The sequence below is a fragment of the Vidua macroura genome, chromosome 7 (assembly GCF_024509145.1).
Source record: "Vidua macroura isolate BioBank_ID:100142 chromosome 7, ASM2450914v1, whole genome shotgun sequence".
NCBI classification, from domain to species: domain Eukaryota; kingdom Metazoa; phylum Chordata; class Aves; order Passeriformes; family Viduidae; genus Vidua; species Vidua macroura.
In genome coordinates, this window is record NC_071577.1 from 10,788,130 (window position 1) to 10,815,778 (window position 27,649).

A 27,649-nucleotide genomic window follows, 5' to 3' on the forward strand; every position below is an offset into this window, starting at 1 on the left:
AGACAAGTTGTTCCAAGGCCAGATTTTCACTGAAGGGAGTGAAGAGTATCACGATGACTTTGGAATTTGGACAGTGTATTGCAGCTGTGATCTGAGGGAGAGGAAATGTTGGAGAGTTTAACACCATTGACTGGCAGAGGAGCAATGCTAGTGTGCAACCTTGCTGCCAGCCAGTGTAATACAGTTCCCAGTTTGGATCAATTCCAGCTCTCAGACCCCAATTTACTAACCATGGTAGGAAGGACACGAGTTTTCTTTTAGAAGGTCAGTATTATTTAAGGTTATTGAAAGTGAGTAAACCTGTTTCACCTTTATGAACAAAACATTGCTGTGGAGTTTTTAGGAGCCACACAGTTATAATGAATATATGATACTTCATGTGGTGTTTAGCTCAGCCTGAGAGAGAGAAAATAATGGAAGTCTCTTCTTTCTGCCTGGGTGTTCAAATGAAGGAAAATCAAAGCTGTTATACCAGAGCTATATATCAGCTAACATATTTTAGGAACTGTGGAATGATCATAATTACAAAAAAGTCCTCCAGAGAGAAATTATGAGTCATAGTTTATGTTCTCTTTGGTGTTGCTATGGAAAAAGAGGTTAGTGCCAATGGTCATACAGCAATATTAATCTCTGATCTGAAAGAAAAATAAATAACAATCTCTAGCTTAACCCAAAGCAGATTTATTCCCAGTTACTGCAGCACACTCCATTAAAGGGGATAACCACATAAGAAAAATTAAAGATGACATTGATTATCAGTTTTCAACATGCAGTTAGGGAGAGTTCCTTATTTGAATTCAGGCTCCTGCAAATGACTTGGTGGAGTAAGAGGAAGGGAAAAAAGGCAGTTTGAGCAAAAGGAGGGCAGGAAAGATCAGCCACCACTGACAGCTGCAAGTATGCTGATTAAAATTTCTTTATGCATGCAGTTAGCCTCAGCCCGGGGTGGATGCTGGTGCAATGTAAATCCTGAAACAAAACCCTGGCAACGGGCAGTCTAAAGTGGTGGAAAGTGGCTCTCAGCCTTTTTCCGATTATTTGGGAAAGCCAGGGCGGTGAGTCAGGGAGTGGTGGATGCTTGGGTGCTGAGTCAGCACCTCCGGGGCTCTGCCAGTAGTTTCCTGCCCCTCGTTTCCTTGCCCAGGCAAAGCCCTGACCAGGGAGAGGCCAAACAGCTGCGTGCTGCCTTCGCTTTGCTATGGGTGAATCTTTTTTTCTTTGCCTGTAGCTTTCTTTACCTGACAGCTTCCCTTTGACACACAGAGCGAGTGTGTGTTAGTGGGTCACAGTAAAACTTTTACCCCTGTCTGCCTGATGTTTTCAAGAGCTGTAGCTACTTGCACTTGCTCTGTCACTTGCAGCTCCCGACAGCACACACCTTGCAGTCAGAACTTAGCTTGGAATTTTGCTCACAATGCACCCTGCAAAGCAGGGTAGAGCCTTCCTTTCTGCCACACTGCTGCATCTGCTGTGCTGATGGCAGGAAAACTTTTTGTTGGGTTGATGAGCTAAGCAGATTGGTTTGGGGAGATACACGGATCTCATGTCCTGCATCTGTGCACGCAGCTTACTGATGATCGCTGTACGTGTGGCCCCAAACCATTGTGTGGCTCAAAGCGTCTTTTGAGCCAGCTGAAGGCTTTTCATGAACTTTCAGGGTTGGACTGGCCCCATGTGAAGAGTTTGACCTCGAACAAATTGCCATTACTTCACTAATTCTTCTAAGCTTACCTCCTTTTTAAGTGTGTGACTATCAGTCATCAGTTGTGCAGCTGCTTGGCATTACAGCCTACAACAAGAAAGGGTTTTCATTGCATCAGTGTAAAGGGCTGTCCAGGTGTATTTTACCTTCTGATCCTTTTCTTCTCCCCTTTCTTCTGTCTGTTAAAGAGACAGAACATGCTTCACTCAGGCCCATAGGATGGCTTTCACTGCACTCTCTTATTTGACAGTGAAATGGTCCAGAAAACCCGTATCTATGCCTTTTCAGAGGAGCCGGCTCGTGGATTAGCACGTGGGGGTCAGCGTGGGATGCTCTTTGCTCTTTCCCCTAAAAGGGGACAGAAATGTCAGCTGGTTTTGTGTCATTGAAAATGGAAGTATCAGCAGCTGCTGAGTGCTGCTAGTTTAAATATTTATACCATAAGGGCTTCATCCCACCCTTTTTCTTTGTGCAAAGCTGCTGCCGATTCCGGTGGAGGTCAGACTCTGAATCTGTGCAGCAGCTCACAGGTCAGGTCTCCCAAGGAATAATCGTACAAGTGGAGCTCACTGTTACTGTGTTAGGAAGCGTAAACAAGCAGTTTTTAAAAAAAGTAATTATGTAGACAAACCTGTCAGCACAATCATGGAATACTCATGCATATGCCTGACATCTGCCAGCCTGACGAGATCCAGGCACATACTTGAGATGCTTGAAAGAATACAGTGCTGCTGGTCCCACAGTCTGTCTCCTCCCTCAAACAGTAATTCTGCAGGCTGATGTTTTCAGTCAGGCCTTGAGAGTGGAAGGCAAGGGAAAGAAACAGCTTGGGAGGCATCTTGAGAACCTGAGCTTGCTTCCTCCTCTGGTTTATAAGACAGCACAAAAGCAGACATTCACGAGTTGAGAGAACATTTTTCTCTCTTGCAATGCATGCTTTCTTTTGTTTATTAGGATTACAGACCCACCTGTCCTTGTAAACGTGCAATTGTGATGGAGAAAACATTTAATTCTAGTCCTGCAACTGATGGCTGTGTGTGTGCTGTATTCTGAAGTGGGTATTTGAGTTAATTCCCCCAGATGCTCAGTATCTGCATTTCCAATGGTTTTGCTGGATAGCATTGTAATGCTCTTAGGACACTGTGCGTGGGATTCGTTTCAGCATCTCTAAAACTGGATAAAGCATGACCAGGGGTATTGTTTGAATTAAAGCTTAGCAGGACAAACAAACCAGCATATCTGAAAGCAAAATGTAAACATGATGCTGGGGCTCCTGGTTAGCACGTCGTGGCTGTGGGAGGTTGACAGCTGCTGCATAAAGGTTAAACGTGCTTTCTTTGGCCTGTCAGTAAAATTAAGCCTGCTAAAGACTATGTGGCACTCTAGAAGACAAGAGTTTATCTGTGTGCATAAACAGAACATAGTCTTCCATATAAATATGCTTTCAGGACTATTTAGAGTATTAGGAGTATGCTGCAGTCCAATAAAAAGATGCAGATTGAGCCAGGAGATTTTGGAAAGTGCCTGAGTACGTTTAGATGGGCTAGAAGTGTCTGGAAAGCAAAGCACTGGTGTTTGCATTGCTAAATAACACCATAGGATGAGAAAGAAAATAGTGTAGATACAACAGGGACATGAACTGAAGTAATAAATACCTGACCTTTAAATTTCATCTTTGCCAGCTTCTCAGACTGCTTCTCCCAAAGACTGACATGGCTATGGTTTATATTATGCTTTTATTTGTCATATTCATAGTTAGTTACAAGTAAAAATTATTGAAATCCACTGTAGTTAATACAAAATAAAAATATAGCTGCACCAGTTATGCCATGATCTTTCTTAGAAACAGTATCTTCTATATGATACCATGCACTTAAGAGCTTAACTCTTAATAGTACTTACCTACACTAAGCTCTGACTAACTTCCAGTGTGATTTACTGGTTACAGATATTATCCCTGTGGAGTAACACCTGTTAATTATTTCATAATGGTACTTCTGCTGTAGCTTGTATTTCCCCTGTAATTTGTGATTCTAAACACAAAAGGAAGCAACCTTTTAGTGCAATGTTAAGTATCAGTAGAATTTTTATGTATATAAAAAAATAAAAAAACCCACTGCATAAACAACCAAGGATGTAAGGGAACTGTTGTGGGTATTGTGCTTCCCTTTCCTCCCTTGCCCCTTACCTTTAAGTGACAGGAATGAACATTCATAGTGAACAAACTACCCTGTAACCTCTCATTTTCAATTAATTTTGAAAAATTACAGACTACTAATTTTGAGAGCAGGTGGGTGACTTTGATCAGAGTTACTAGCAGAGAACCAAATCCTGTGGCTTTGCAGGTTCATACTTACATAAACTCATCCCTGCCATGAAGTTCAATCCATAACACATTGTTCCCTTTGGACATGCCTGAAAGAGTATTTCACCTTTTTAAAGAAATTGTCCTTACATCCCTGTAATTATCTAACTCTCCTGTGTAGATATAGCTCTATATATGAAATAATCTGTAAAAAGATAAATTATGCTATTTTCAAAATACTCTGAGATACAAAGTTGTGCAGGTGCAAAATTTGATAGTATATTGCTATAAAGACTATGAATTAATTAGTGTTATCTGAGTATATATACTTTAAGCTGGGAGTATAGATTGAATACTCTGGGGGGTTATTTTTGCTTTTTTTACATTTCATAGCATTTCATGTTTTCTTCAGGATACCTTCATATTCCTATCAAATACTTATTTTTTTCTTTTCAATTTCTGAACCCTTAAAGGTACAGTAACTGATCACACATTCATGCTTGTCGTTAATGTATTTCCATAACTCTGTTAGATTGAAAAATACTTTTTTTTCTTCCCCCCCCACCACCTAAACACAGTGATTTCTTCTAAATTAATAGCGAGTGACTACTGGCAAAAATCTTTCCCTTGCTGAAATGGATGGAACTGGGTTTTCAGCTTTGCCCTCCAAATACTCTGCTCTTTTAGTCCTATGGTGCCGTGGAGCAAAGCCCTAAACAAACTGTACATGTGTGCACAATTACTGAGGCTGTTAGTATTCACAGAGCATGGCAAGGCAACTGGAATCAAACATTCCCACTGGTATTCCTACATTTACATACAAAACTACTCACAGTGCTGGGAAATACTGGGGGGAAGAAAAGAGAACAGAAATGCTTGGGTCTCGACTACTCTCCACGCGTTCCTCTGACCTAACTCTAAGAAAGCCAGCTGATCAGCTCGCTTCTACCAGACATCCTCTCTTCCTGCTAGTCTCTGACACCAGCTGGCAGCACCTCTAAATTCATGAACACCAGTGACTCGGCCTAAAACAGAGCACGTTGCAGCTTTAGTCGTTGACCTTGTCCACTCTGCATTCCAACACGATGCAATAAATTACCACTGCAGAGGAAAGGATGGAAGAGTCGCTTCTCCTGCCCGTGCAGCTGGAACCAGTTCCTCGCCTAAGGAAAACCGTGTGTGTCTGGCAGGCGAAGGGGGGCTTGGGCTGCCTACGCTGTTTGGTCCACCTGCAGGACGGCTGCTTGGGTCGTTTCTTCGTCAGATTGTTCCGCCTCCCCGCCAACTGGGTTGTTTCTCTCATCGAACAGTTTCTGGCTAGAAACTTCTAGAGGCACCCCGTACTCTTCGTCATCTTCCACGATGGACAGCTCGATGTTGTTGTTCATCGCGGCCTTCCCTTCCGCTCTGGCCTCCTTCTCCAGAGAATCGACGGCTGCTTTGCCCTCCTCGGCCAGGGAGGTGGTGGGAGTCATATCCGAGTGCATGTCGGCGAAGGACATTTCGTCCTCGTTCTCAGCCTGGTCGTTGCTTGCAGTTTCTGAGGGCCTGTCCTCAGCTTCTGCGGGGCTTTCTCCCTCCCGGCCTTTCTTCGTGCTGAATCCCACTTTGAAACCTGAGCCCTTTGCAGAGGAGGATTTCTGGTGATGCACAGTAAGTGACTTCTTGATCTTTTCTCTCCGTTCAGGCGACACGATCTTTGTGCTGATCTTGTTCATCTTCTTCTCAATGTTTTGGCGGGAAAATGCTTTCTTGAGGCTGTCCACCTTCTTGAGGCTGGATCTTTTAAGTTTCTCAGCTCTTGATTCTTCTGTTTTCTCCTCTGCACTGTCATCCAAGTCATCTCCCTCATGAAACATTTCATCATCTGAACCCAACTCCACTGTGTGCAAGGTTTCTTCCAGTGTTTTGTTCTCATCCACAGGCTCTTCTTTTCCTTCTGTAATGCTAGGAATGGGCTCTTTTGCAAAAACACTGGCAGGGATCTCATTTTCCTCCTGAAAGAATTGACAGTATTTGAGTTTCATAGTTCACAGGATTAAAATTTAGTAAGCAAAGCACAATCCTGAAAAATTATTCCCCCCTCCTCCCCCATGATGAGATGAATGCTGAACATTTACTGTTTTTTTCCAGTAAATTTTACATTTAACCATTATTTTTACGTTTAACCAGTAACAAACCCCTCAAAGCCCACTGAACCATTATCTGGCAAAGTTTAAGACTTCTGAGCTGTCAGCTCTAAGACTACTCTTTCAAAGTGACTTGGGATGTATGTAGAATGGAAATTCTGTTCTTTTAATTTATATTAGATACTCTTTAATGAGAGTTTAGCTGTCACATTGTGCACCTGTCCCTGGGAAGAAGGGAGGGTATGGTGGGGAGGGAGGTTGTACTGCAGACCCCTGGGCAGACCTCCAGAAATCACATAACCCCACAGAGCTCTCAGTTTCTCGAGCCAATGACTGAGAATATCCCAGCAGAGGTGTTGGGTGCATCTGGGAAGTATCTCAGATGGCAAATGCAGTTAGCACTTTTGCCATATTCCTGGAAAATATACGTTGCTGTTAGAAATGGATTGTTGATATTGAGAAACCAGTAAGTTTATGGTGTTTAGCATATCTCCTATTTTACAGCTATTTACAGGAAAAAAAAAAAACCAAACTAATAAATTGTGTTGGTAAACATTAAAATGTGGATAGGACAACTCCTTGAAATGTAAGGATACAAATTTATGGTATACAAAAATAAAAAGACACTATACCACATAGAGAATAGGAGCTTGTAGCTAACAGGGTAAGTATTGCTTTTTAGAAACAAAACCAAGAAAGGACACAGAAAGAAAGAATCTAAAACCAGAGCAAGGGCAAGGGCAGAAGCTGCAGGTCGTAGCAAGGGATGTCTGTGCCCACTGAGTGCAGAAGCTCTGCGATCCCGAGCAGCTCAGAGGCAGCACAATGAACACTCTGTTCTGTGCAGGTTTGCAGGCATCTGCCCATGCAAAGAAAATGAGGCTCCGTGCACACTCCCTTCTCCTCTCAGCGCTTTGAGCCTGGGATCTGCATAGTCTCTACTCATTACCTTTTTTATCACTTTCAGACAGAGTGCATGCAATTTCACTTCCTCACATGCATTGGAAGGATTTTCTTTTCCCTCCTCCCTCCACATTTATCTTTAGATACAAAAAGCAGTAAGTGCTGAGTGAAAATGGTTGTAATAGGCTCAGATCTGTCCCTAGTGGGCCTGAGTGTACAGTTAAGGGGAAAAAAGGCCACATACCACTTCCAAGTTCATGCTCATTATTTCAGGACTGAGCATACAGTTGTGAACACTGCAGAGAATAGTGTCTTGGGTTAAATTTGCTGTCAAGGCTGTTGTACATGGTTCTTGTTTAGTCTGGGGAAGAGGAGGCTCAGGGGTGACCTTATTGCTTTCTACAACTCCCTGAAAGGAGGTTGTGGCCAGGTGTGGGGGTCAGGCTCTTCTCCCAGGCAACCCGTGACAGGACAAGAGGACACTAAAACTGTGTGTCAGAGAGGGTAGGTTGGACATTAGGAATAATTTCTTCACAGAGAGAGTGATTAGACACTGGAATGTGCTGTCCAGGAAGGTGGTGGAGGCATCCCTGGAGGTGTTTAAGAAAAGACTGGACGTGACACTTGGCATCATGGTCTGCTTGACAAGGTGGTCTTGGGTCACAGGCTGGACTCAATAATCTCATTTGCAGCCTAATTGTTTCTGTTGTTCTGTGATTCTGTTAAAAACTAGGCCTACTTTGTTAGCCCTTCTGGAACCCAAGAATATGCAATAGGCAGAATAATTTTATACCATATATATATATATATATATATATATATATATATATATACACACACACACACACACAGAGTGATTTGAGTATGTTGGTTAATATCCTGCGTGGATATAAAAATGAAAAGTATAAAAGAAATGGATGTTGGTTTGACAGTTTGTACATGCTTTATTCCTATGGGTTCTGCACACCTTTCTGGGCCAGTGGCCTCAGTCAGATACACTGGCACACAGCTTTACAAGCCCTCTGCCCGCAGTGGAACATCTAAGGAAGCCCACACTCTTCTCCTGACACCTATTGTGTTGTTGCAACTGTCGGCAACAGTGACCAAGATAACAAAACAAAGGAAACCTGCACCAGCTTTAAGTGAAACCAGCTGTTAACTGCTGTACAAATATTTATATTTTCTCTCCACTGCAGTTAATGAAATGTGGATTACATGAGTGGGTGCAGTGTTGAATTATTCCCCAGAGCACGAGAACTCAGTATAAAACATAATTTTCATGTCTAGTGCATTCTTTCCAAACCTAGGTAATCATGCAGAGTTTTAGACATCTGAACATTCAGGTGTGAGTGCCTGAGTGGTATAGAAAACTCTGATTTCAATGAGTAGAGAGGTGGGTTGTTACTTTTTAAGTATTTTATCTAGGAAAGTGGTGTCATATGAGTTTAATCACAGCGCAGTCAGAGCCAGAGATGGGTCTGAAAGGTCCTTCTCAAGGTCAGTTTAGCTCTGTCTAAACTGAAGTGCTGCATGCAGTCTCTAGAAGAATATGGATATAGATTTGGGTACAATTTTTATCAAATTTCTGATTAAGAAGAAGAGAGACTGTCAAACTACCCATGTTTATAAAGGGAAAACAAACAAGCAAACAAAAATATACTATATAATAATGAGCTAATGATTGAATTAAAAGAAGATCCTAGGTGGTCTCTGGCTATCAGGCAGTACTGGAATTCAAGTGATCACCCCTCTGTCTAAGCTTCCTGCATGGCTCTGGAAAACATCAGCCTCTGGGCATCTATTTGTGTGCTTATAAAATAGGAATGATACGCTTCCTATGTCATGCTTCCAAAAGACTTTAGGATTACAGGAACTATTAAAATGCAAATGAAAATAAATTAAGTAAAATGCTTTGAAAACATGAGGGTGCTACAGCAGGAATGCTCTGTGGTGGAATAGACATTTCTATTTCAAACATGGTTACTGATAACATGTTGTAAGTGGGCTAGTGATAACTTTTTAGTCTTACAAGTTTATGTGACAGCTGTATTTTGTTTTTGATACATTTTTAAGCAGTCTGCTATTTCATTTAGGAAGACTAGGAACAATACACTGAAAAATGCCAGCTGTTACAAACTGCATAACTATTTTCCATGCCAAAAGAAGTAGAACTTTGATCTTTTCTTCTTGATCTAATCTAAAATTCTAAGAAAGCAATACACCTTTGTATTTTCCACATCTGAGTTCAAAAACAGCCCTTGCATTTTTTTTCTCAGATGGGCTTGACTGTAGGTAGCTAGCTCCTCTGAATTTTATTTTTCCATGTAGGAGATGAATAGAATAGTGGAAGTCCTCTGCATAAAACAACGCTTGCTAACACTAGTAATACTTGCATAGTTAAAATTGGTGCCGTCCTTGTGGCTTTTATCAGCCATCCTTGGGAACTTCCTGCAGGTCACAATTTCATCCCTATCTGTTACGAAAAGGAATAAGATCCGTAACAGTGTACTACAAAACTGGGTGGCCTGAGTCAACAGGTAGTTAATTTACTCAGGAAGTGCTGATTCTCTGATGCTGCATGAGGGAAATCAATCTGGTTTGGTTTGGTTTTTTTGTTATATTTGCTGTATGAGGCCATGACCTTCAAGAAGGAGAGATGGCATTTTCCCAGTCCTGCTCCTCTGTACGTTGCTATAATATGCCCAAATGATCACTAGCCTAAAACTTCTTTTGCTACACAAAATAGGTCAAAACATGACAAATCCTCCTGAAAGCATCTGCAGCTACTTTCCTTTGGACAAATGCAGCTCTGCAGGCTTGGGTGTCACAGTGGGGAAGAGAGGGCAGGCAGGAGCAAAGTGCCAGCAGCCCATTTGCACGGCTCATGCAGGCTGGGGCAGTGGCTGCACCGTCCCCTGACCTCCCACAGCACAGCTGGGCCAAGCCCAAAGAGCCATGGGAGGTATTTTTGTCATTTATCAATATCAGAGTGTTCTCCCTGCAAGGCTCCAGTGGGGAATATAGCATTATCAGCTTGTAATTTTTCTGGTTCCCTCACTTGTTCATTTGTGAGACTGAAGTTGCTTTTGCAAAAGATTATTGCAGTGATCTGAACAAGAAGATACATTAAATGGCTAATTTTTGGTGCCCTCCTCTTGCTTCATTTTAGGATGAAGGATTTACCAACAGCAGCATCTGAAATGGACTTGAATGTGCTTGACCCCAAGCTGCAATTTTTACTTATTTTATCTGTCCTATTTCCATGACATTTAACCAGTGAATATGACATTTAATTGAAAAAATTAAACATGAGCCTTTTTTTAATCTTCCATTTTGCTTTTGGAGCTAACAAAGCAAACAAAACCCCCACCAAACCAGAACCAAAAAGCTGGTCATGTGGCATGAACAAAATAGAGGGGAACAATGCCAAAGCTTAACAAGGATTTTTAAAACAGTCACTTCAATGTTTTGCTGAATTGCTGTGTCATTTATAATAACTTTTGCATCCTCAAATTCTTGGAATGGAGCTCCCTTAAAATATGCCACCAATTAAAGAAATATATGCAGACATTCTAGGGAGAGAAAATGAAGAGATTTTAATGGAAAATATGTTAATAGGTGAACTTTTCTAAACACAGTTCATTCTCAGTGCATATGCAGAGGGAAAACTGATGCTGGCATGTGGCAGCACAACTTCATAAAATGCAGAGCTGGAGCTCAGTCGTGTGTTTTGGCTGAGCTCAGTGCTCCCACCAAGTATTAGGAGTTGAGGGTATATGGTGAATGCAGAACTGAATCGCAAATGTGAATTTTTATTTTCATTTTGAGCTGTCTCCCTAAGATGGGGAAGCTGCTTCTAATGAGGAACATGCTCTGTGAAGTTTGGCATTGTTTTTTTCAGTGGAAAAGAAGGATCCCCCAGCTGAAGAGGAGTCTCATACATCCAGATTCCCCTTTGTTTTCCCAGAGATCTGGCGTCAATACGGCTTCATTACTGTGACTTCTTCCTGCAATTGTTTTTCCATGGATTCCTGTGCAAGGCAGGACAGAAACCCAGCCAGCCTGCTGTTTTTTCCCCTGTGCAGTTATCCTAGCAAGGCAGTGGCCCTGCTGACTACCAGACTGTCCCTCCTTCAGCCTGAAAGGACATTGCTGGAGGAGGGACAGTCCATGCTGCCATTTAACTGCAGGCCACTGCCAGGAGCAATCCCCAGCTCAAAGATGAATTTTTTTGGGAAGTAAATTTAACTGCAGTTTTTCTTTTATTAAGTCTTGTGCTCTTGATCTGCATTGGCTTGGGATTGGTTAAGTTCATCATCCTGCACTGTGGTGATATATTTTCTGGTGAGAAGGGAACAGAGTCACCTAAATCCCTGTAAAAGCTGTGGAGAACAGACCTGCTGACCAAAGGGACAGGCAGTGGGTTTTCTTTATTGTTGTACTGGGACACGGGCCTCTGTTGTTTGCCTTAAGTTTGTGCAGTGTTAAGGAAAGGTTCAGAGGTTTAAACAGGCCTTAGCTTTACACCCCTATTTAGTGTCAGGAAACAAGCCAGCAGGACACCTCAAACCCTTCTTGGGGATTTTTACTGTTGCTTTACCCCTCAAAACCTTTCTTGGGGATTTTTACTGTTGCTTTCACCCAGTCCCTGCAGATCGCTGCCAGTGGAAGAGCCCCACCCGAGGTAATGCCAACTGTCCTGCACACACAGAGCTCTGTTTGTTTTTCCTCTCTGCATTATGTCATCCTATAATAGTAAATATTGAGTTCTCTGGAGGAAGACACTCCTTGCAACAGCAAGGCCTTAATTCTCATACTCAGAGATATGAGAAATGTTAAAAATTACCTTCCCCCAGGCCTTGCTGATGCACCCACCCCACAGGACAATGTCTAGGTCTGATCCTGGAGGCAGGAGTCAGTCATTAGCTAATGGGGCCTGGGAGATGGCAGTGTTTTGACACAGTTATGGATCCTAAATTACTTTCAGAACTGCAGAGAACATGTGTATTTTAATTTACCCAGTCTCTGGAATAATTTCCACATTCCTTCTGGGGTGGAAACATGCCGCAGCCCCTCCTCTTCTGGCCTGACAAGCGTGGACTGTAATCTGGGAGAACAATAAGCAGGGAAATGGGAGCTTCCTTTCTGGGGGAATTGCCTGTGCACTAACCAGGCCTGCCAGCTTTTTACAATCAAGCACTGCTCTCTTATTTTGGGATTGTTTAGGAAAAAGGCCCAACAACCCAAGGAGCAGGGTTAGTGGCTGACAGAGGGAACGCCCAGCTGAGAAGCTCAGTACGGTGAGGTGCTGGAGCTGTGACTACCCCAGCCCAGCATTTGCCCTCCTGCCCTCCCTCAGCGATTTGTGGAGGCCTGTCTTTATTTTTTTGAAATGTGTGAAAGTCACGTCCTGTGTTTAGTTAAAGCTCACGGCGTGCTCTATCCAGACCATTGCTTAAAAAGGGGAAAATATGCAAACTGCTGCTATCACTGGATGGACTCCCAGGAAGCTGAGTTTTTAAGCTGAATTTTTAGCTCATCCCTGAATGGGCCAGATCAGTCCTGCAGAGTGAAGCAGGGCACGAGGAGACAGGGAGATGCAGCCCTGCCCCTCTCCTGCTTCCAAAGGGTAGAGGCAGTTGTAGTTTTTAGGGGCATTTCTACTGCAAGTTTGCAAAATGGGCTCTTTCCTCAAGTGTGCCAAGAGTTTGGAAAAACATAAGGGCCGTTCCAGTTTACTTAAACCTCAAAATACACAACAAAACAAACCTTTCCCCAAACATATGCTTGGAGTTAGTAAAACACGGCTCTTTCCCTTCATTTGCAGAGAATAAAAGGTGGCAGTTTTCTCATGCATGCTAAGAGTTAGCAAAACAAGGTCTCTTTCCTCACGTTTGCTAGGAGTTAGTAAAAGACAACTTTATTTCCAAGACTGCAAGAGTTAAAGAGAATATTGTATTCTATTCTTTCCCAAAGTTTGCTAAAAGTTAGCAAAAAATAAAAAAAGGAAACAAAGGGGGAAAAGTGCATTTTCCCTGAGTTTGCAAGAGTAAAGAAGAAAGACAGGCCTTTTCCAGATTTCCTAAGAGTTAGGAAAACATGCTTTCCGCACGTCCACGAAGAGGAAAAGTTTCCCCTGAATTTGCTAAGAATAAAAGAGGGCACGTTCCCCAAGTTTAAGAGTTAGCAAAAGACTACTCTTTCCCCAAGTTTGCTAAGGTGCAAAGGTTTTTCTTCCACGTTTGCCAAGTTAGCACCAAGACAGCTCTGGTTGCCGGGGTTAGTAGGCAGTGAGCTGTTCCCCCGGCCGGGAGCAGGGCTCTCACCTGGAAGATGAGCACCTTGAAGCGGTCCCGGCGGAGCAGCTGGGCGTGGTGCTGCTCCAGGCGCCGCACCTGGTCGCACTGGCGGTCCAGGCGCTCCCGCACGGCGCGGGTGTGCGCGCACACCTTCCGCGACTTCTCCAGCAGCTTCTCCACCGCCTCCCCCGTGGCGCCGTGGCTGCGGCACAGCTTCACCAGGTCCCCCTGGATGCCCCGCACCGCCCCTTCCAAGCCCCGCTGCCTCTGCTCCATCTGCCGCTGGTGGCCTTCCACCGCCTCCAGCATGGAGACCAGCTTCTCCAGCAGGGCCAGCACGGTCAGCGCGTTCACCTGCCCGCCGCCCGCCTCCGCGGCCGGGAGCGGGGGCACCGCGCTGCCCGCCGCCGCCTCCCCCATGGCTGCACCGGGCCGGCACGGCGCGCCCGGCGCCGCTCTTAAGGGCTGCGCCTCCGCCCTCCCCCGGGGAGGTTTCGGGCAGAGCCCGGCCCCGGCCCGCCCCGGGCAGCAGGCTGTGACCGCCCCGGGACCGCGGAGCCTTCCCCCGTCCCGCCCGGCGGCCCGCTCCGAGCGGCCGGCGGGGAATTGTCGCCCCGCGCTCGCTGCCTCCTCGCCGGCATCAGTAGATGGCAGGAGATACCGCGGAATGCAGCCCCTCTGAAGGGGCGAGGAGAAGGAGGATGTGTTGCTGGTGATGGTCCGGGGAGAGATGTGGGTGTAGACTGGAGCTCGAGCCTGTCGTGTAGTCTGAAGGCCTTAAACTAATAAGGATAACTAAACCTGTTTGCATTATTGCTGTAATCGATATCACAATTATTACAATAATCGTATGTCGAAGTGCTTCTAAAAAAGTAAATTACTGCTGTAATAAATACATCAATTATTACATTATTACATATTAATTACATAATTACGTATTAATGTGCTCTGACAATATACAATAAAACGGTATCGGTATATTTATTCTTATATCAGCATCCTGATGATAATTTGTAATAATTGTCATAATACTTAACAGACTTATGAAACATTTACTTGTTTCCTTCTACCCCATGCAACACCAGACGGGGTTTTGTTTTTTTTTTTTTAATAATAATGTAAATAGTTTTATTTCCTCATTGTTATTATTGTTATTATTACAGGGCTTTAAAATAATTTAGGTGATGATTATTCTATTCTATTCTATTCTATTCTATTCTATTCTATTCTATTCTATTCTATTCTATTCTATTCATTTTGTTAGTAAAAAATCCAAAACAAACAAGTGTGTTGTTGCATGGGTGGAGGGAATGCCAGGAGCTTGGATTCCCTGCTTGGGATGTGGAGATTAGCTGGGCACTGTGGTTGTCCTGCTTGGATTTGCCAGGGTTTCTTCAGTAAAAAAGAATCATAAGGTTCAGCGTGGCTGTTTTGGGGGGATAGTGATAAACTGGGTGTGGTGGCAGAGGCACTGTGTTCCCAAGCACCAAAAGGAGCTATTTGGCATGAAGAAATACCAAGCTGTTTATTTAGAAAAGTGCATAACTCTTCCCGGGACAGACCCAAAGCTGTTATCACCAGGGAAAATGTTGCAAAATTCTGTGGACTTGGGTGTTTCATCCTGTACTGATGTTCTCAAGCAGTCAATATCTATCTTCTTTACATTTGCTTGGAAACAGGACTTCTTGCTGCAACACAGATGTTTCCAGTGCTTGGCTATATAGGATTCTAATATTTGGGTAGCTGACATATTACATTTTCTAATATTTGGTCAAATACACTTCATGATTTCCCTACATCCTGCAGGTTAAAAGCATCTATTTGGAGTCCAAAGGACCATGATTCCTGCCCTTTCCTTTGTACACAGAAGAAAAAAAAAAGTATTTTACCATGAAAAGGAATGAAACCTAATGACTGAAGAGCTATGCAAATGAGTAACCCATTTAAAATAAATACTGTGTGCTTGAGCCCCTGAATGTTCTGCAATGTTACCCTTTTTTGGTTTTGGTCCTTGCTTTTTTTTTTTTTTTTTTTTTTTTTGCCCTCAGGCTGCAACTTCTATTCTTCAAGTTGTGGGAGCTTGAAAAATGCATTTGTGAGTGAGTTCACTTCGGAAAAAGAATCACTGAGTCTGCCAGAGCTGTCCACAGGGGAAACTATGCTGAGACTGTAAAATATGCAGGCTGAGAGGGGAGTGGACATATTTTAAAGGCACAACCTAAACAAAACCCTTCTGTTTCCACGAGCTCTCCCTGCCAGCACTACCTGATACACCCTTCCCTAGGAAGGACGTGTTTGTGTCTCCAGAGGGCTGCCAGTGTCAGCCCCTCTCAGCATAGCATCCTGCCCATCTCGCTTCCTCTCTCCCTCCCTTCATTTTGGCTGGGACCTGAAGTCAAGGCAAAGAGGAGGAATTTTTGCAGAGAGCAGTGGCTTACCTTGCTCTGGCAGGGAGCAACCTGTGTCCATGCCCAGCTACATATCTTTCCTGTGGCAAAATAGCTTTTTAATTTTCCAAATTAATTTTTTCTCTAGCTTTGCTGGGCTGTGGCAAAGCCCTGGCCTGGCTGTGGTCCCAGCTGCTGGCCAAGCTGCCTTCCCAACCCGTCTCTGGAACCCGTCTCCTCCAGCCTTCTTGCATCAACCTTCTGCTGTACCTGGCACAGATGGATGATGGAGGAGAGAGCTGCCCTACCTATGGAATCTAAAGAAACACTCTCCTGACTCCTGCTGCAAGCCATCTACAAAGGCTCTGCAAGTTTTTGAGTGTTTAAAACTCCCAGCCCCGTGTGCATCCTACGGAGAAGTTGTGGCACCCCATGGGAACCAGCACAAAAAACAGTTTGGGTTCCTGGCCAGTCCTCTGACCCAGCAAAGCCAAGCCAGGGACAGCAGCCCTGATGGAGCTACAAGGGCCGTGGACACCCATGGCAGAGGATTCCTCAGGGTCCCCATGGCTTGGGAAGAGGTGCTGTGTTGTCCCTATGTTCCCTTCCCAGAATTGCTGCTTGGGCCACCAGCCCTGAGGCAACGCTGTAGGGAAAGGAGGGGTGATGAGAACAGGAGAAACAATGGCCCCAAACTGGTACCTGTCCCATTCTGCTGCTAAATTCTAGCTGGGGGTTTTGACACCAGCTGTCAGCTCTGATTACCTGTCACTTTTGTAACAACACTGTCAGGCTGCTGGGCTGCCAGTGCTTGGAGGAATTGGAGGATCTTTATGCAGGTTTGGGGTTTTTAATTTTATCGATTAATTTGGCAGAGTAGTGGAGGAGGTTTTTGCCAAGTTTCAATACAGATTTTACTAGTGAGAAACTTTCTAGAGGAAAACATTTTACATTTATTTAGAAAGAAGAAGCATTAAAGAGATTAAATTTATCAGGGTCATCCGATGTAAGTCAAGAGTTCTTTTCATGTAAAATCAATATGCGTGAATTATATGGACAAAAATTGGAGGTTAACTTACTCATTACTCACGTGGTGCTCAGGATAATAAATGTTTGATGCTGGAGCATTACTGATAATTTATTAGGCATGGAGTAATAGGTAAAACAAAATGACAGGAAAGGATGGAGAAGGGAATTAATAGGGGAGGGAAGAACGGCAGGGGCCATACAGGTCATCGTCATGTTATTGAATTTCATGTCCATGCTACCAGTGACTTTAAAGAGATGGTGGGAGGCCATCTAACTGCTGAGGTGAGGGGCTGGCTAATGGGAAGAGCTGTGGAAGGTGTGGGAGGAGAGCCCAGCATGGGAGGGCTGGTGCCTTGAGGGGCTGATGTCTGCTATGCTTGGACAGGGCAGAAAAGGGGATATGGATGGGACATGGCTTGGGAAGAAGTGGTGCTGCATCTCGTGCACCAGAGCCAGCAGTGTCTGCACCCAGCAAGGGCTGAAGACATGAAATCTGGTTGCCTGCTGCTGAAGGGCTTCTCTGAGGGCTGGGTCACAGTGCCATTTCCCTCCTGTCAGCCTGCTCCATCTGTCACAGTGACGCTTGTCATGCTGTTGGCACCTCTGCTGCTCAGCCAGGGTTGTTTGACACTGGTCAGAAGCTTCTGGGGAAACGGAGCCTGGACTGGCTGCTTTGTTAAACGTGTGATGATTGAGTGAGGTTTATGTTATTAGGCAGTGAGACTAACAATGCTGATGGGACTTACTCCAGTGGAAGACGTTTCCCCTCTCAGCACAGGTTGCTTCTTCCAGGGAACAGCCCAGAGAAATTAGTCTGTGAACCCCTAATGTTGCCTTTTGATGTTTTTTAAAAGAAAGGAGTATGTCTGTTACGAGTCAGCCTCACTGGAAGCACCCTGTTTGTTGTGCTCTGAAAGCATTAGAGAAGAAATGTAGTGGGTTAGAGAAGCAGGGGCTGATTTCCTGCATTGTCTCTGGCACCGAGCAGCCAGTCTGGACCAGTACAACTCACCCCAGCCTGCTGATGGATGCCAGCAACAGCAGTGCATTGTGGACCAGCTCTCCTCTAGCAGTAGTTACTAGCCCTTAAATTTTGGGAAGGTATCAGTATCTCAGATATGATGTAGTGTTTTGTGTAGAGGAGCAAGCACTTGAGCTGGGGAGGGGAAACCTCTTACTGCTCCCCAGCTCCTGAAGCGAGGGATTCAGCCCCGGGAGACTGCATGCAGCCTGGCAGGTCCAGGGAATATTTAGCATGAGGGGAGCAAGGGGAAACCCACCACCTGTGCACAAGGTGGATTGGGATCTGGGCAGCATGTGGGACCTGGGACTTCTGCTGGAAGAGAGGGAGCTTGGTGGAATGGGGGCTGTAGGAGGAGGATGCAGCAGCATCCTCGGCACCCTGGCAGCGTGAGCCTTTGAGAAGCAGAGAGAGGCTGCGGGTGAGGCGGTGGCTGGAAGAGACTCCAGGAAGCCACCACCCCTCCTGCAGCACTGTCCCTGGGGTGTGCAGGGAAGCAGGGCCCTCCCTGTAAGGGCTCTGTTTGTCCCATGGCCACCCAGCCTGCTCCCCACAGGAGGGAACCCCAGTGCCTGGCTCCCAGCTGGCACCTCAGTGCTCACAAGAATAACTGTATTTGGAGAGCCCACTGGTGAGAATGGGAAATTTGGAGAGTCACTGCTAGGAGAAATTTTAATATCTGGGGAAAGAGAGTGATGTGGCTGTCTGACAGGAAATGTATCAGCACAGAACAACATGAAACTGCAATTTTACTCTCTTGTGGAAATGGTATCCAGTAGAACTTAATATGCAATGAAGAAATCCACTTCCACTTTATCGGCCAGACTAAATCATGTTGTGCACAGGAGACTTCCTTTTGCTGTGTGCCAAGCAGTAATGATTCTATGCAGACTTGCAGACAAAGGAAAAAAATAAGCCACATAAAAATACCATATGTGCCAGGCATTTTCTGTGTATTTCCTCAGACATTCGAGGAGCACAATAATAAACTACGTGTTTGGTTTCTGTTTTTTTTTTTTTTTTTCCCCTTTGAAAAGCAAATTAAGTTTTGTGATGGGGGAAAAATAGTTTCCTTAGCTTCAGATAAAAGAGAATATTTCAGCTGCTCAGTTGGACTTTTCTGCAGCTCGGACAAAAGCGAGGTCAGGACACCAGCAGTTACAAATTGAACAGCATATGGCCGGTCAGCCCGGACCTGCCAGTGCATTGTATTCCTCTAGCAGATATGTGGGGCACGGAGCAGGAGGAGCAGCTCCATTAAAAAAATGATACAGAGGTGATACTAAAAGGACGTGAAAAATGGCAGGATCCGCAGGTTGGGCCATGATTACCTACAGGGAACAAGCTCTGCCTTTGGAGCAGAGAACCAGCTTCGTTCTCGACATCTGCTCCTGCAGCCGAGCCTTTGTGGTGGCTGTGAGGATCTGCAAGGTCACAGGGACCAGGCACCCGGAGCTTCAGGAAGGGGTTTTGTTGTTTCTGGTAAAAGCCCTTTCCAAATGGTGGGTGGGCTTTTAGGAAGTGTGATTGAAATGCTCACCAGTGTTTTAACTTCCTTCAAAAGGGCTGTGTTCTTTGGAAGAAAATGCTGTTTGTTTTTCCCAGTTTCGGATCAGAAGCTATATATGGAAACAGCTACTTTTCCCTTTCACTTTTGGATATTTCTGGAAAAAGGGGATGTAGTTTTCAGTGAGAGGCAGGATAACCTGTCTGCTTTTTCTTTCCCTCTTCAATAAAAGAGAGTAAAAATTAGAAAGCTTTTAATAACTTAAAGCTGAATACACACAGATGCTTTCTTCTAGGATACTTTTTATTACAATATGTTCTCAATGATTTATTGTCTTCTGAAATTTCCCAAGGAACATTTAAGAAATCAACCCTCTTGGAAAGGACAAGAATGGGCTGCTCCTGTGAAGACTGACTCTGTTCTTCTGTTGTGGAGATTACTTGAGGTGATGCCTCATCATAACAGAGGGGAGATTTTCTAGCAGTAAATAAGGGATTATGATGAGTATTGTATGTAAAAGGTGTAGGCACTCAGGGTGTGGTGATTGGCAGTGGGGCTGTGCTGTGGCACACAGGGTGTGCTGATTGGCAGTGGGGCTGCAGCCCAGCCTCATCCCCCATGGGCACAGCTGTGAGAAGCAGGTGAGCAGCATTGACAGCAATGAGCCATGGAGTGCCCAGGTGCACTGAGCAACCACCAAAGGGAGCAGAGGGCACACAGGTGCACTGCATGAACAGGAGGGGTAGAAAAGGTTGGGCTAAAGAACAGGAAGGGCAGACATTTACAGTGTTCTAGAGTGATGTTGTTCTGTATGGGCTGATGCTTGAAGCCTTCTGATGAGGTGTGGTGTTACTCTGTTTGGGTTGAAGCTTTCTCAAGTTGTATGATGATACTCTGTGTATTGTGGCAGTCTCATCTGTGATATATGCTGTGACAAAAAGGAATTGTGCCTTTGTTGAGAATTTTTATTTTTTGTTACAAAGCTGAAAGAAGAGGTTTCCCTACTTTGCAATCAGGTTGTTTGGAATAGGATGATAATGAAATAACATTAAATGGAAGCAAGTAGGGCATTAATTATGTGAAAATTGAGATCTGTTTTCTGCAGATAATTGAGGAGACTTGAGTCACTTTTGGCCTGCAGACATACCATCATTCATAACCTTTGAATCTTTTATTTGAGATGAGCTATAATGGACTTGGAATCTAGAGAGTGTCTTTCTTTCATTGCTGAGGCATCTGTCATGTTGTGCCATGCAACTTCATGTTGTTCTGATGACATGGCAGAAGATAACAGTGCAATGCAAAGCCAAGCGTGATAAATATGACATGGCATGTCCAAAACAATACTTGCTTTTAGTAGATCAGTTATCCTTTAAAAGCTAGTATTTAGGTTTGTCCTTAGATAATTCAATAGCTCCCATCTCTGGTAGGAATGATGTCAACCTGAGTTACTGTTTGTGATGAGCAGCACTGATGGGACATGATGGCATGAAAAGGATGAAAGAGCAGCAGGCTCCGGGTGCACATCCCAGAGCTCATTGCTGAGTACCTGTTCGGGGCCAGGTTCACGGGGCTGGGCACGACAACAGCGTGAGAAATAGTCAAACAGGATCTGTCACAGGCCAGCTGGCCTCCGTGACAGCCTCTGCCCACCACAGCACTTTGGGTTTTAACTTCTCCTTTTACAGAGGTCACAAATAGAGTGCCTGTGTTAAGGCAGTGAAAGAAGGAAAGAAAAAGCAACACTCCAGAAATATGGAAAATTGTGTGAACGGGTTAAATGAGGAACTGAAATCAAATTATTAAAACCCAAAGTTTGATGTAAATCTTGCCCAGCCAGTTTGTCATGCAAACTGCATTGGTGTGATTCTGACAGGGCTCCAGGGAGAAGCCAGCTCAGCCCCCTGGGAGCAACAGGGTCAGAAAGCATCCAAAAAGTCAAAAGTGGGGTGATCCTGGACCTCTAGAGTTACTTCCTCTTCACAGAGGAATATTTTGAAAACTGCTTATTCTTATTTGTGAAAATCTGAAATCTAGACTGGAAGAATCTGGGGTATTGGACAGCATTTTTTCTCTTGTTCTCCCTCTCTCTCACCTGCACTCTCCCCCTTGCTGGCTTTCATATGCCCTATGCATACTGCTCTCTGTTCTTGACAGTGATTATTTTCAGTGATTCAAAACACTTATTAACTTAGTTTTAAAAATTGCATATTTTTCAGCATCCCTGTTGAGGTTAGAAGAAGAAAAAGGTTAAATCAGGTACTGAGCATCCACGTTGCACCGTATTAATGGCTTATTTATTACTTCACAGGCATTAAGCATTTTTATTCAGAAGTATTGAATAAGCAGAAAGTAATCTACATAGGACACGGCTAAAATGTCAGGTCGCAAATTGGTTTGTTTATGCAGCGAGCACTGAGGGTTTCAGAGTTGCCCTCTCGCGTGCTGTCGCGCTCTGGGTTACAGGCGGTGACCCCGTGTTCAAATCACAGCCATGAGCGGGCTGAACTTGGTTTTTAACCCGAGCAGGGTTCACCAGGAGTCATTTACATGTGCTGGCTGCAGGGCTGAACCTGTGGTGCTGCTCAGGGTTTCACATGACCGCTTGCTGGTGCCCTGCAGCAGCCCGTAACCCACCCCAGAGCTGTGAACCTCCTCCTCTGCCGTCCCAGAGAATCTCCCATTGCCTGCACCACGAGGCTGCTGCAGCCCTCCAATGGGTGTATGTATAGCCTGGTTTTATTTTAGCTCATGGATCTCTAACCACTAAAGCCAGACTCTGTCCACAGGCTCCAGGCTGTCTTGCCAGGCTTTCTGGCGATAGCTCAGACAATTCAGGGTTGCAGCCGCATAAAGGTTACTCCTGCTGTGAGAAAGGATGGTGAAGAGGTTGCACTGGGTGCACTCTGCTACTCTTGATCCTTTGCCAAAGTCCATTTTGTTTTGCAGTGTCAAATGTGTTCGAGCAAGCTTGTGGAAGAGCGTTCTGTTCTCTGGGTGACAAGGAAGCTGGTAGGGTAGCCAATCTTCCAGGCTGGCCTCTTGCTGTGCATCAAATCAGCCCTGAGATCTGTTTAGGCTGCCAACAGAAAGATCAATTAGTCCCTGTCATGTGGGGTACCCTGAGGATCAGCCCAGTGCCCTACAAACCAGTCTGGCCCTGCAGAGCATTTCCTGTCTGCCACCAAGGAGCTATCAAAGAGTGATGACCTTGTCGCTAGTGTGCAGCTGAGATGGATGTGAAGCCATGGCCCAGATGTGTAAGACTCTGTGCCATAATTAGTCCTCCAAACCAAGCAGCTGCTGGGCCATTGCTTTTCACCTGGCTCTCACCCTGATCTCATACTCACATGGTGCTGCTTGAATCATTTCACTAAAAATTCCCCCGCGTGACGCATAAATCTGTGGCAACTGTACCTGTCCCTGTCTGCGCAATGCCAGCTGCAGGCAGGTCCCCAGGTCCCACAGCTTCCCCTGCTCATTTCTTCTGCTCTTCATCACTTAGGAAGGGAGGACAGAGAGAGCTTGGGGATTTAGGGCACAGGAGGGGAATACATGGGGATCTCACATACTTGAGAGATTTCCTCAGTATAGGATTTTGATTTTTGGTAGTGCAGATCTATTGTAAAGGGACCTCATCCCTCAAAAAAAAAAAAAATCCCAGAACAAACACCAAAGTATTTTTCCCTCTGTATCTTCTGACAGTATTGCAGATTGCTGAAGGAAGGGTTGAGAAAATCAATCTTCATTTGGGAAGGGCTTTTCTCCTAGCATGCTTTCTCCACAGAATCTCCCTTTCCAAATTCTTCATTGCTTGCCAGGAGCAGTAGCCACAAATTCAATACTGAATTGGAGCAAGAAAGGCCATAGCAGGGGAAAGTTGTAATTGAAGAAATAGAGCAGCATGTTTTTTCTTTTTTTTCCCTTAGATAAACTCCCTTTCATAAAAACTATAGGCCTCCAAAAAGAAATGTTTATATTCCATTGGCATTTTGCTTTAGTAAAGTTTGTCCTAAAAAGTACAGAAGAACAAAACAAGCCTGGTTCCTCACTGCTAAACATGTTTGCCCAATCTCAGAGCTTCACTAATAACTCTGTTTCTTAGCACTAGACATCATAGCAACTATTCTGCAGTGTACAGTGCTGCAGTGGGCTGGTTTGTTTGTTTGTTTCTGAGTGATTTCTAGGCATCTGAGGATGCCACGCTGGGTTAAGGCAAGCAAGATGCTTTTAACCTTCATGTACAGATCAAAAAAAGCTGACTGCTCTAAATGAGCTGCATGTAAATCCAAGGACTAATATGAATGGAAATCCTGGCTTCTTTAGCTGACTTGAGTTGAAAAATACCATTTAAGTGACTCAGAAAAATATCTTGTCCTCTTGGACAACACCCAGCTGAATGGGAGGTGAAGGGAAAAAAAGGCAGGCTAAATTCATAGCACTCTCTCCATCCTCTCTGTTCCTCTTTTCTTTTTAATGCTGCTAAATATTTTCCCCCTGTTTATCATCACACCAGTTAAGGGCTTTGTGTAGTGTGACAGCACGTAATTCAAGGAAGCAAGCAGCATTCTCTAAAGCTGTGTATTTTCCCAGATTCAACATTACTGTGCCAGACAGCAGGTCTGCACCTTCTGCTGCTCTAATGAGCTTTGAGAGGACCAGGCAGACGGAACAGTGTCGCTGTCCACCTGAATCCTCTCTACGTCATTTGCCAGATCCGCACTTGTGCGAGTCCAGTGTCTGTGAGAGCTCTCCATCTTGAGATGTAAGAGTGTGGGTGTTAATAAAAATGAAGTGGTTTAAAAATAAAGAAGAGAAAAAAACCCCGCTTCTGGCCAAGTTGCGCTCAAGGTATGTGCCATAGGGATGTTGCAGGAGGTTTGCAGTGAGTCAATGGATGATTTGAGAACTGCAGATCCAGACTAAAGGGGAAAAAAAAAATCAAATTTTCTCTACTTTATACCTTCAGCAAGTAATTTCACATCTTCTCCTGTTACTAAATAAAGTAATATTTAAAGAAATAAGAGCTGATGGTAAGAGCATATGAAATGGAAGGTTGCGGGAGGTAAAGAAGTCTTCTGAAGTCCAACTTCTTGGATAATTTTCCTCTTGCAAAAATTTGATCGCCTTTCGGATAACCCCGTTCAGGATGCGTTTGCTGATCGCTATCTGCTGATCGCTATCTGCTGTCTCGGTGCTCCCAGGCTCCGGTGGCTGTGCCCGGTGCCCTGGGGCACTGTCCCAGCTCCATCCCACCCCCTCTCCTGACGGCAGCTGCTTCCCCTCCTCTCCTGCTGCTTTTAAAGGACAACCAAAGTATTTCAAGGGCTGAAATCCCCATCTCGCTCTCAACTGGCTGATTTTCTTTGCCTTGCAACTCGTAATTAATTAGGAAAAGGTTAATTTTGCACCTTTCAGTACTTACTCTCCAATATTATTCAGACCATGATTGTTTTCCCTTTCCCCCTCTGTCTCTCCTGTAAGAGTGGCTTTTTTGGATTAGTCCATTTCTGATCTTGACATTTTTGTCTGTTGCCTTGCCTGTCTCTATTTAACAGCATATTACTGGTGTCACTTCATGTGAAATCCATGTAATTATTTTTTAGGTTTGAAAGGTTTTTGCTTTTAAAGGGCAAACAATACTTTTCAGCAGTCTTTCCAGGTGCATTAAGACATGTGGGAATTTCCAAACATAGTGGGAGGAGAAGTTTCACCATCAGCAGTGTCTAGAAGTGCTAGCTGGTGTCCCTTGACACGTTCTTTGTGGAAGATGATGGTTGTCTGCAGAGGCTTTTCAGCAGCTAATTTTAAAAGCATCTTAAATCTCTCCTTTACTTACAAAGAGAGAATACCAGATAAGGACAAAATGTCTACAATCTATTGTGTGTGCCCTTCTAGAAAAATTCAAGGTAAGAAAACAAAGTTTGAGAAAATGTTAAGGCCTTTGTCAAAATATTTATTTCTGGATTTAGGGTTTTCTTTCCTCATGAAAAGTATTAATCAAATTCAGCATGATGTTGCCAGTTGACCAGATCAGTCAGTTGACCAAATTCTGCTGGGTACAGTCCAGCAAAGTCAGGGGCAGTGATGTGTTCTTTTTCAAGTCCTTGCCCTGTGGAGTCAGTATTATTCATTTTCTTTGTGCCCGGGGCACTGGGGAGCAGTGTGGTGCAGTCAGTAAGTGGTGCTCAGTTAGGGGCAGGACACCAAACCTGGCTGATGGCCAGAGCATCGTTGCAGTCACAAAAGATCTTCTGACGTATTTGCTCTTTGTGAGCTGCTGCCTTTGTGCCACTCCCTTCAGAGAACGACTGCAAAAGGTGCCACAGACATGGGGAAAATCCAAGTTTGAGACTTCTGCTGGGACCATGGGTTTCTCGTAGGAGGGTAGGTCTTAGTCTGGTGAAGGGAAGTGCTGTGTAATGCTGTTGGTTTTGCTGCTTCACTGTGCTATGACGGACATATTTTGTCATCAGGATATGTTGATATGGCCCAGGAAAAAATTTCATCTAGAAACACTAAACACATACATAGAGCAACCAAAGGTATGGGGACATGGAAGGGCAGGTCAAGCCAGTGAGAGGACCATGTCTAGCACTTGTGGGGGCCTTGGGCTTCCAGTAACCCACAGGGAGGTGATGCTGTTTCCAGTGATGTCGGTGAATCTGAAGATGTGGAAGCTGTGTAACACAGAGTACCTGTGTAATATGTGATATACAAATACATTCTGCATCCATTAGACCAACCTTTAATAATCTGCTGTGTAGAGCACACAATTCTCCCCCAGCCCTCCAGTCCCTGGAGCTCACAAGGGTGAGATAAGGACATGGTCAAGAGGTTCCTTCATTCTCTATTTTTGATAGGAGAGGGTTGGAAGTACTTCAGCTGTGCTGCTGAACTCCTGGTTTTGAGCTTAGTGTTTCTTAGTATTCTGGGTTTTTTTTTTCCTTACTTTATCCAAGTACTAATTATGGCAACATAAATATATACCAATTTTAATACCAAGCAAATGTGTGTTCCATTTGTGAAGACCTGTGAGAAAGAGAGAGGGAAGCTGAGGTTCCCCTTGCTGTTATTGCACAGGACAGGGTGGGCCATCCAATGCAGCATTTGTCCACCCCAAAGTCCCCAGGCTGCCCTTCCCCAGTGCTGGTCCATTGGCATTGATGGAAGAGGGCCTGCAGGTGACTGCTAAAGGCAGCAGGAGTTCGTGTTCATCAGGGCAGCCCTGCTGAGGGACACAGTGTGCTGAGGGACACAAGCTTCCTCTGCTATTGACTGGAGCCAGGGGTGAGGAGCAGGGCTGGCTGGACCTTGGGCATTCCCTGGTGTGAGGGGCCCTGTGTTCCTTGTGTAGCCTCTGGCACAGCAGCTGTGACTGCCTCAGCAGTTGATGTGTGTTGGGGTGAAGAAATTTGGCTCCCTGAGGGAGAAATGACATTGAACACTTGCAGCCAGTCTTCTAAGTGGCACTTGGTAGAGCAAATATATTTAAAAAGCAGTATTTTTGAAACAACAGCGCTGTAGATATTGTGTTCTTGCCCTCCCAGGATCATTTTTCTCCCAGCTTTGAAGAGAGCAGGGCCAAGGCCCCAGGCTGTCCTGCAGGCATGACTCTGGCCCCACGTGCTCTCTGTGCAGCACGTCCGCAATGTCACTCGCCCTCCTCCAAAATTACTTCTTCACTTTTAAGCATGGGATTGTTTTTTGACCTTCAGGCTTCCACCTCCAGCACAAGACTTGTCAGCTTCTGGGACATGGGCTGTAGACAACTCCAAGCTGAAAGGCTGCCCGCTTGTCTTTGATCTTGTGCCAGGCTGTCCTTCAGGTTAGGGCTGGGCTCCAGCAGCTGCAGCACAGGCAAACCAAGCCATGGCTGGGGTTTGCAGGGATCTCAGGTCTCTTCTTGGTGAGCAGGCTTGGTAAGAGCAGTCCTACAGAAGCCTAAAAGGCAAGGGGACAAAACTAACCTCCAGGGGAGCTGGTTTATTAATGGTATTTCCAACCAACTCCATTGTTTTCTCTCCCTCTTCCTCCTGCCTTTGACTTTAATGCTGCCTGCTTGCAGGCTCAGGGAGAATTGCACAGGAAGCATTTAGCAGAGGGGGTGTGAAATAAAGGCCAAAAGAGCAGACTGGAGAGCTCCAGCCTTTGGTGATGGAGAGGACAGGGGTCTGTGTGTGTGACCTATGGAGTGGCACTGCAGATAAGCACAGGGCACACTGCCCTCGCCCTCCTGACCATCCCTCCGCAAGGGGCTCCTCTGCAGCAGCCCTTGCAGGGTTGTTTTTAACATCAGGGGTGTCTCTGTCATTGTCACAGCCCCTCATGGACCTGGCTCCTCCAAACTGCTGGGCCAGGCTGGCC

At 44.9% G+C, this 27,649-nt stretch overlaps 2 protein-coding genes across 2 annotated transcripts in view; one reads left to right on the top strand and one right to left on the bottom strand.

Moving 5' to 3' along the window:
• The window catches only part of NABP1 (nucleic acid binding protein 1), a 93,525-nt gene that overhangs the window by 47,812 nt on the left and 18,064 nt on the right, over nucleotides 1–27,649 (top strand). The window lies entirely within an intron of this gene.
• CAVIN2 (caveolae associated protein 2) lies at nucleotides 3,420–13,758 on the bottom strand. The gene is made up of 2 exons (XM_053981737.1): nucleotides 13,366–13,758; nucleotides 3,420–6,004 (listed from the first exon to the last, which is right to left on the bottom strand). Exons 1-2 carry the CDS (start codon nucleotides 13,756–13,758, stop codon nucleotides 5,219–5,221), a joined length of 1,179 nt encoding a protein of 392 aa, XP_053837712.1. The 3' UTR covers nucleotides 3,420–5,218.

Bases quoted from the DNA above. Each gene is read 5' to 3' on its own strand.
- CAVIN2 (XM_053981737.1), bottom strand. From the start codon at position 13,758: ATGGGGGAGGCGGCGGCGGGCAGCGCGGTGCCCCCGCTCCCGGCCGCG. The intron at 6,005-13,365 runs GTGAGAGCCCTG...CAATTCTTTCAG, and splicing joins TCAAGGTGCTCATCTTCCAG to GAGGAAAATGAGATCCCTGC.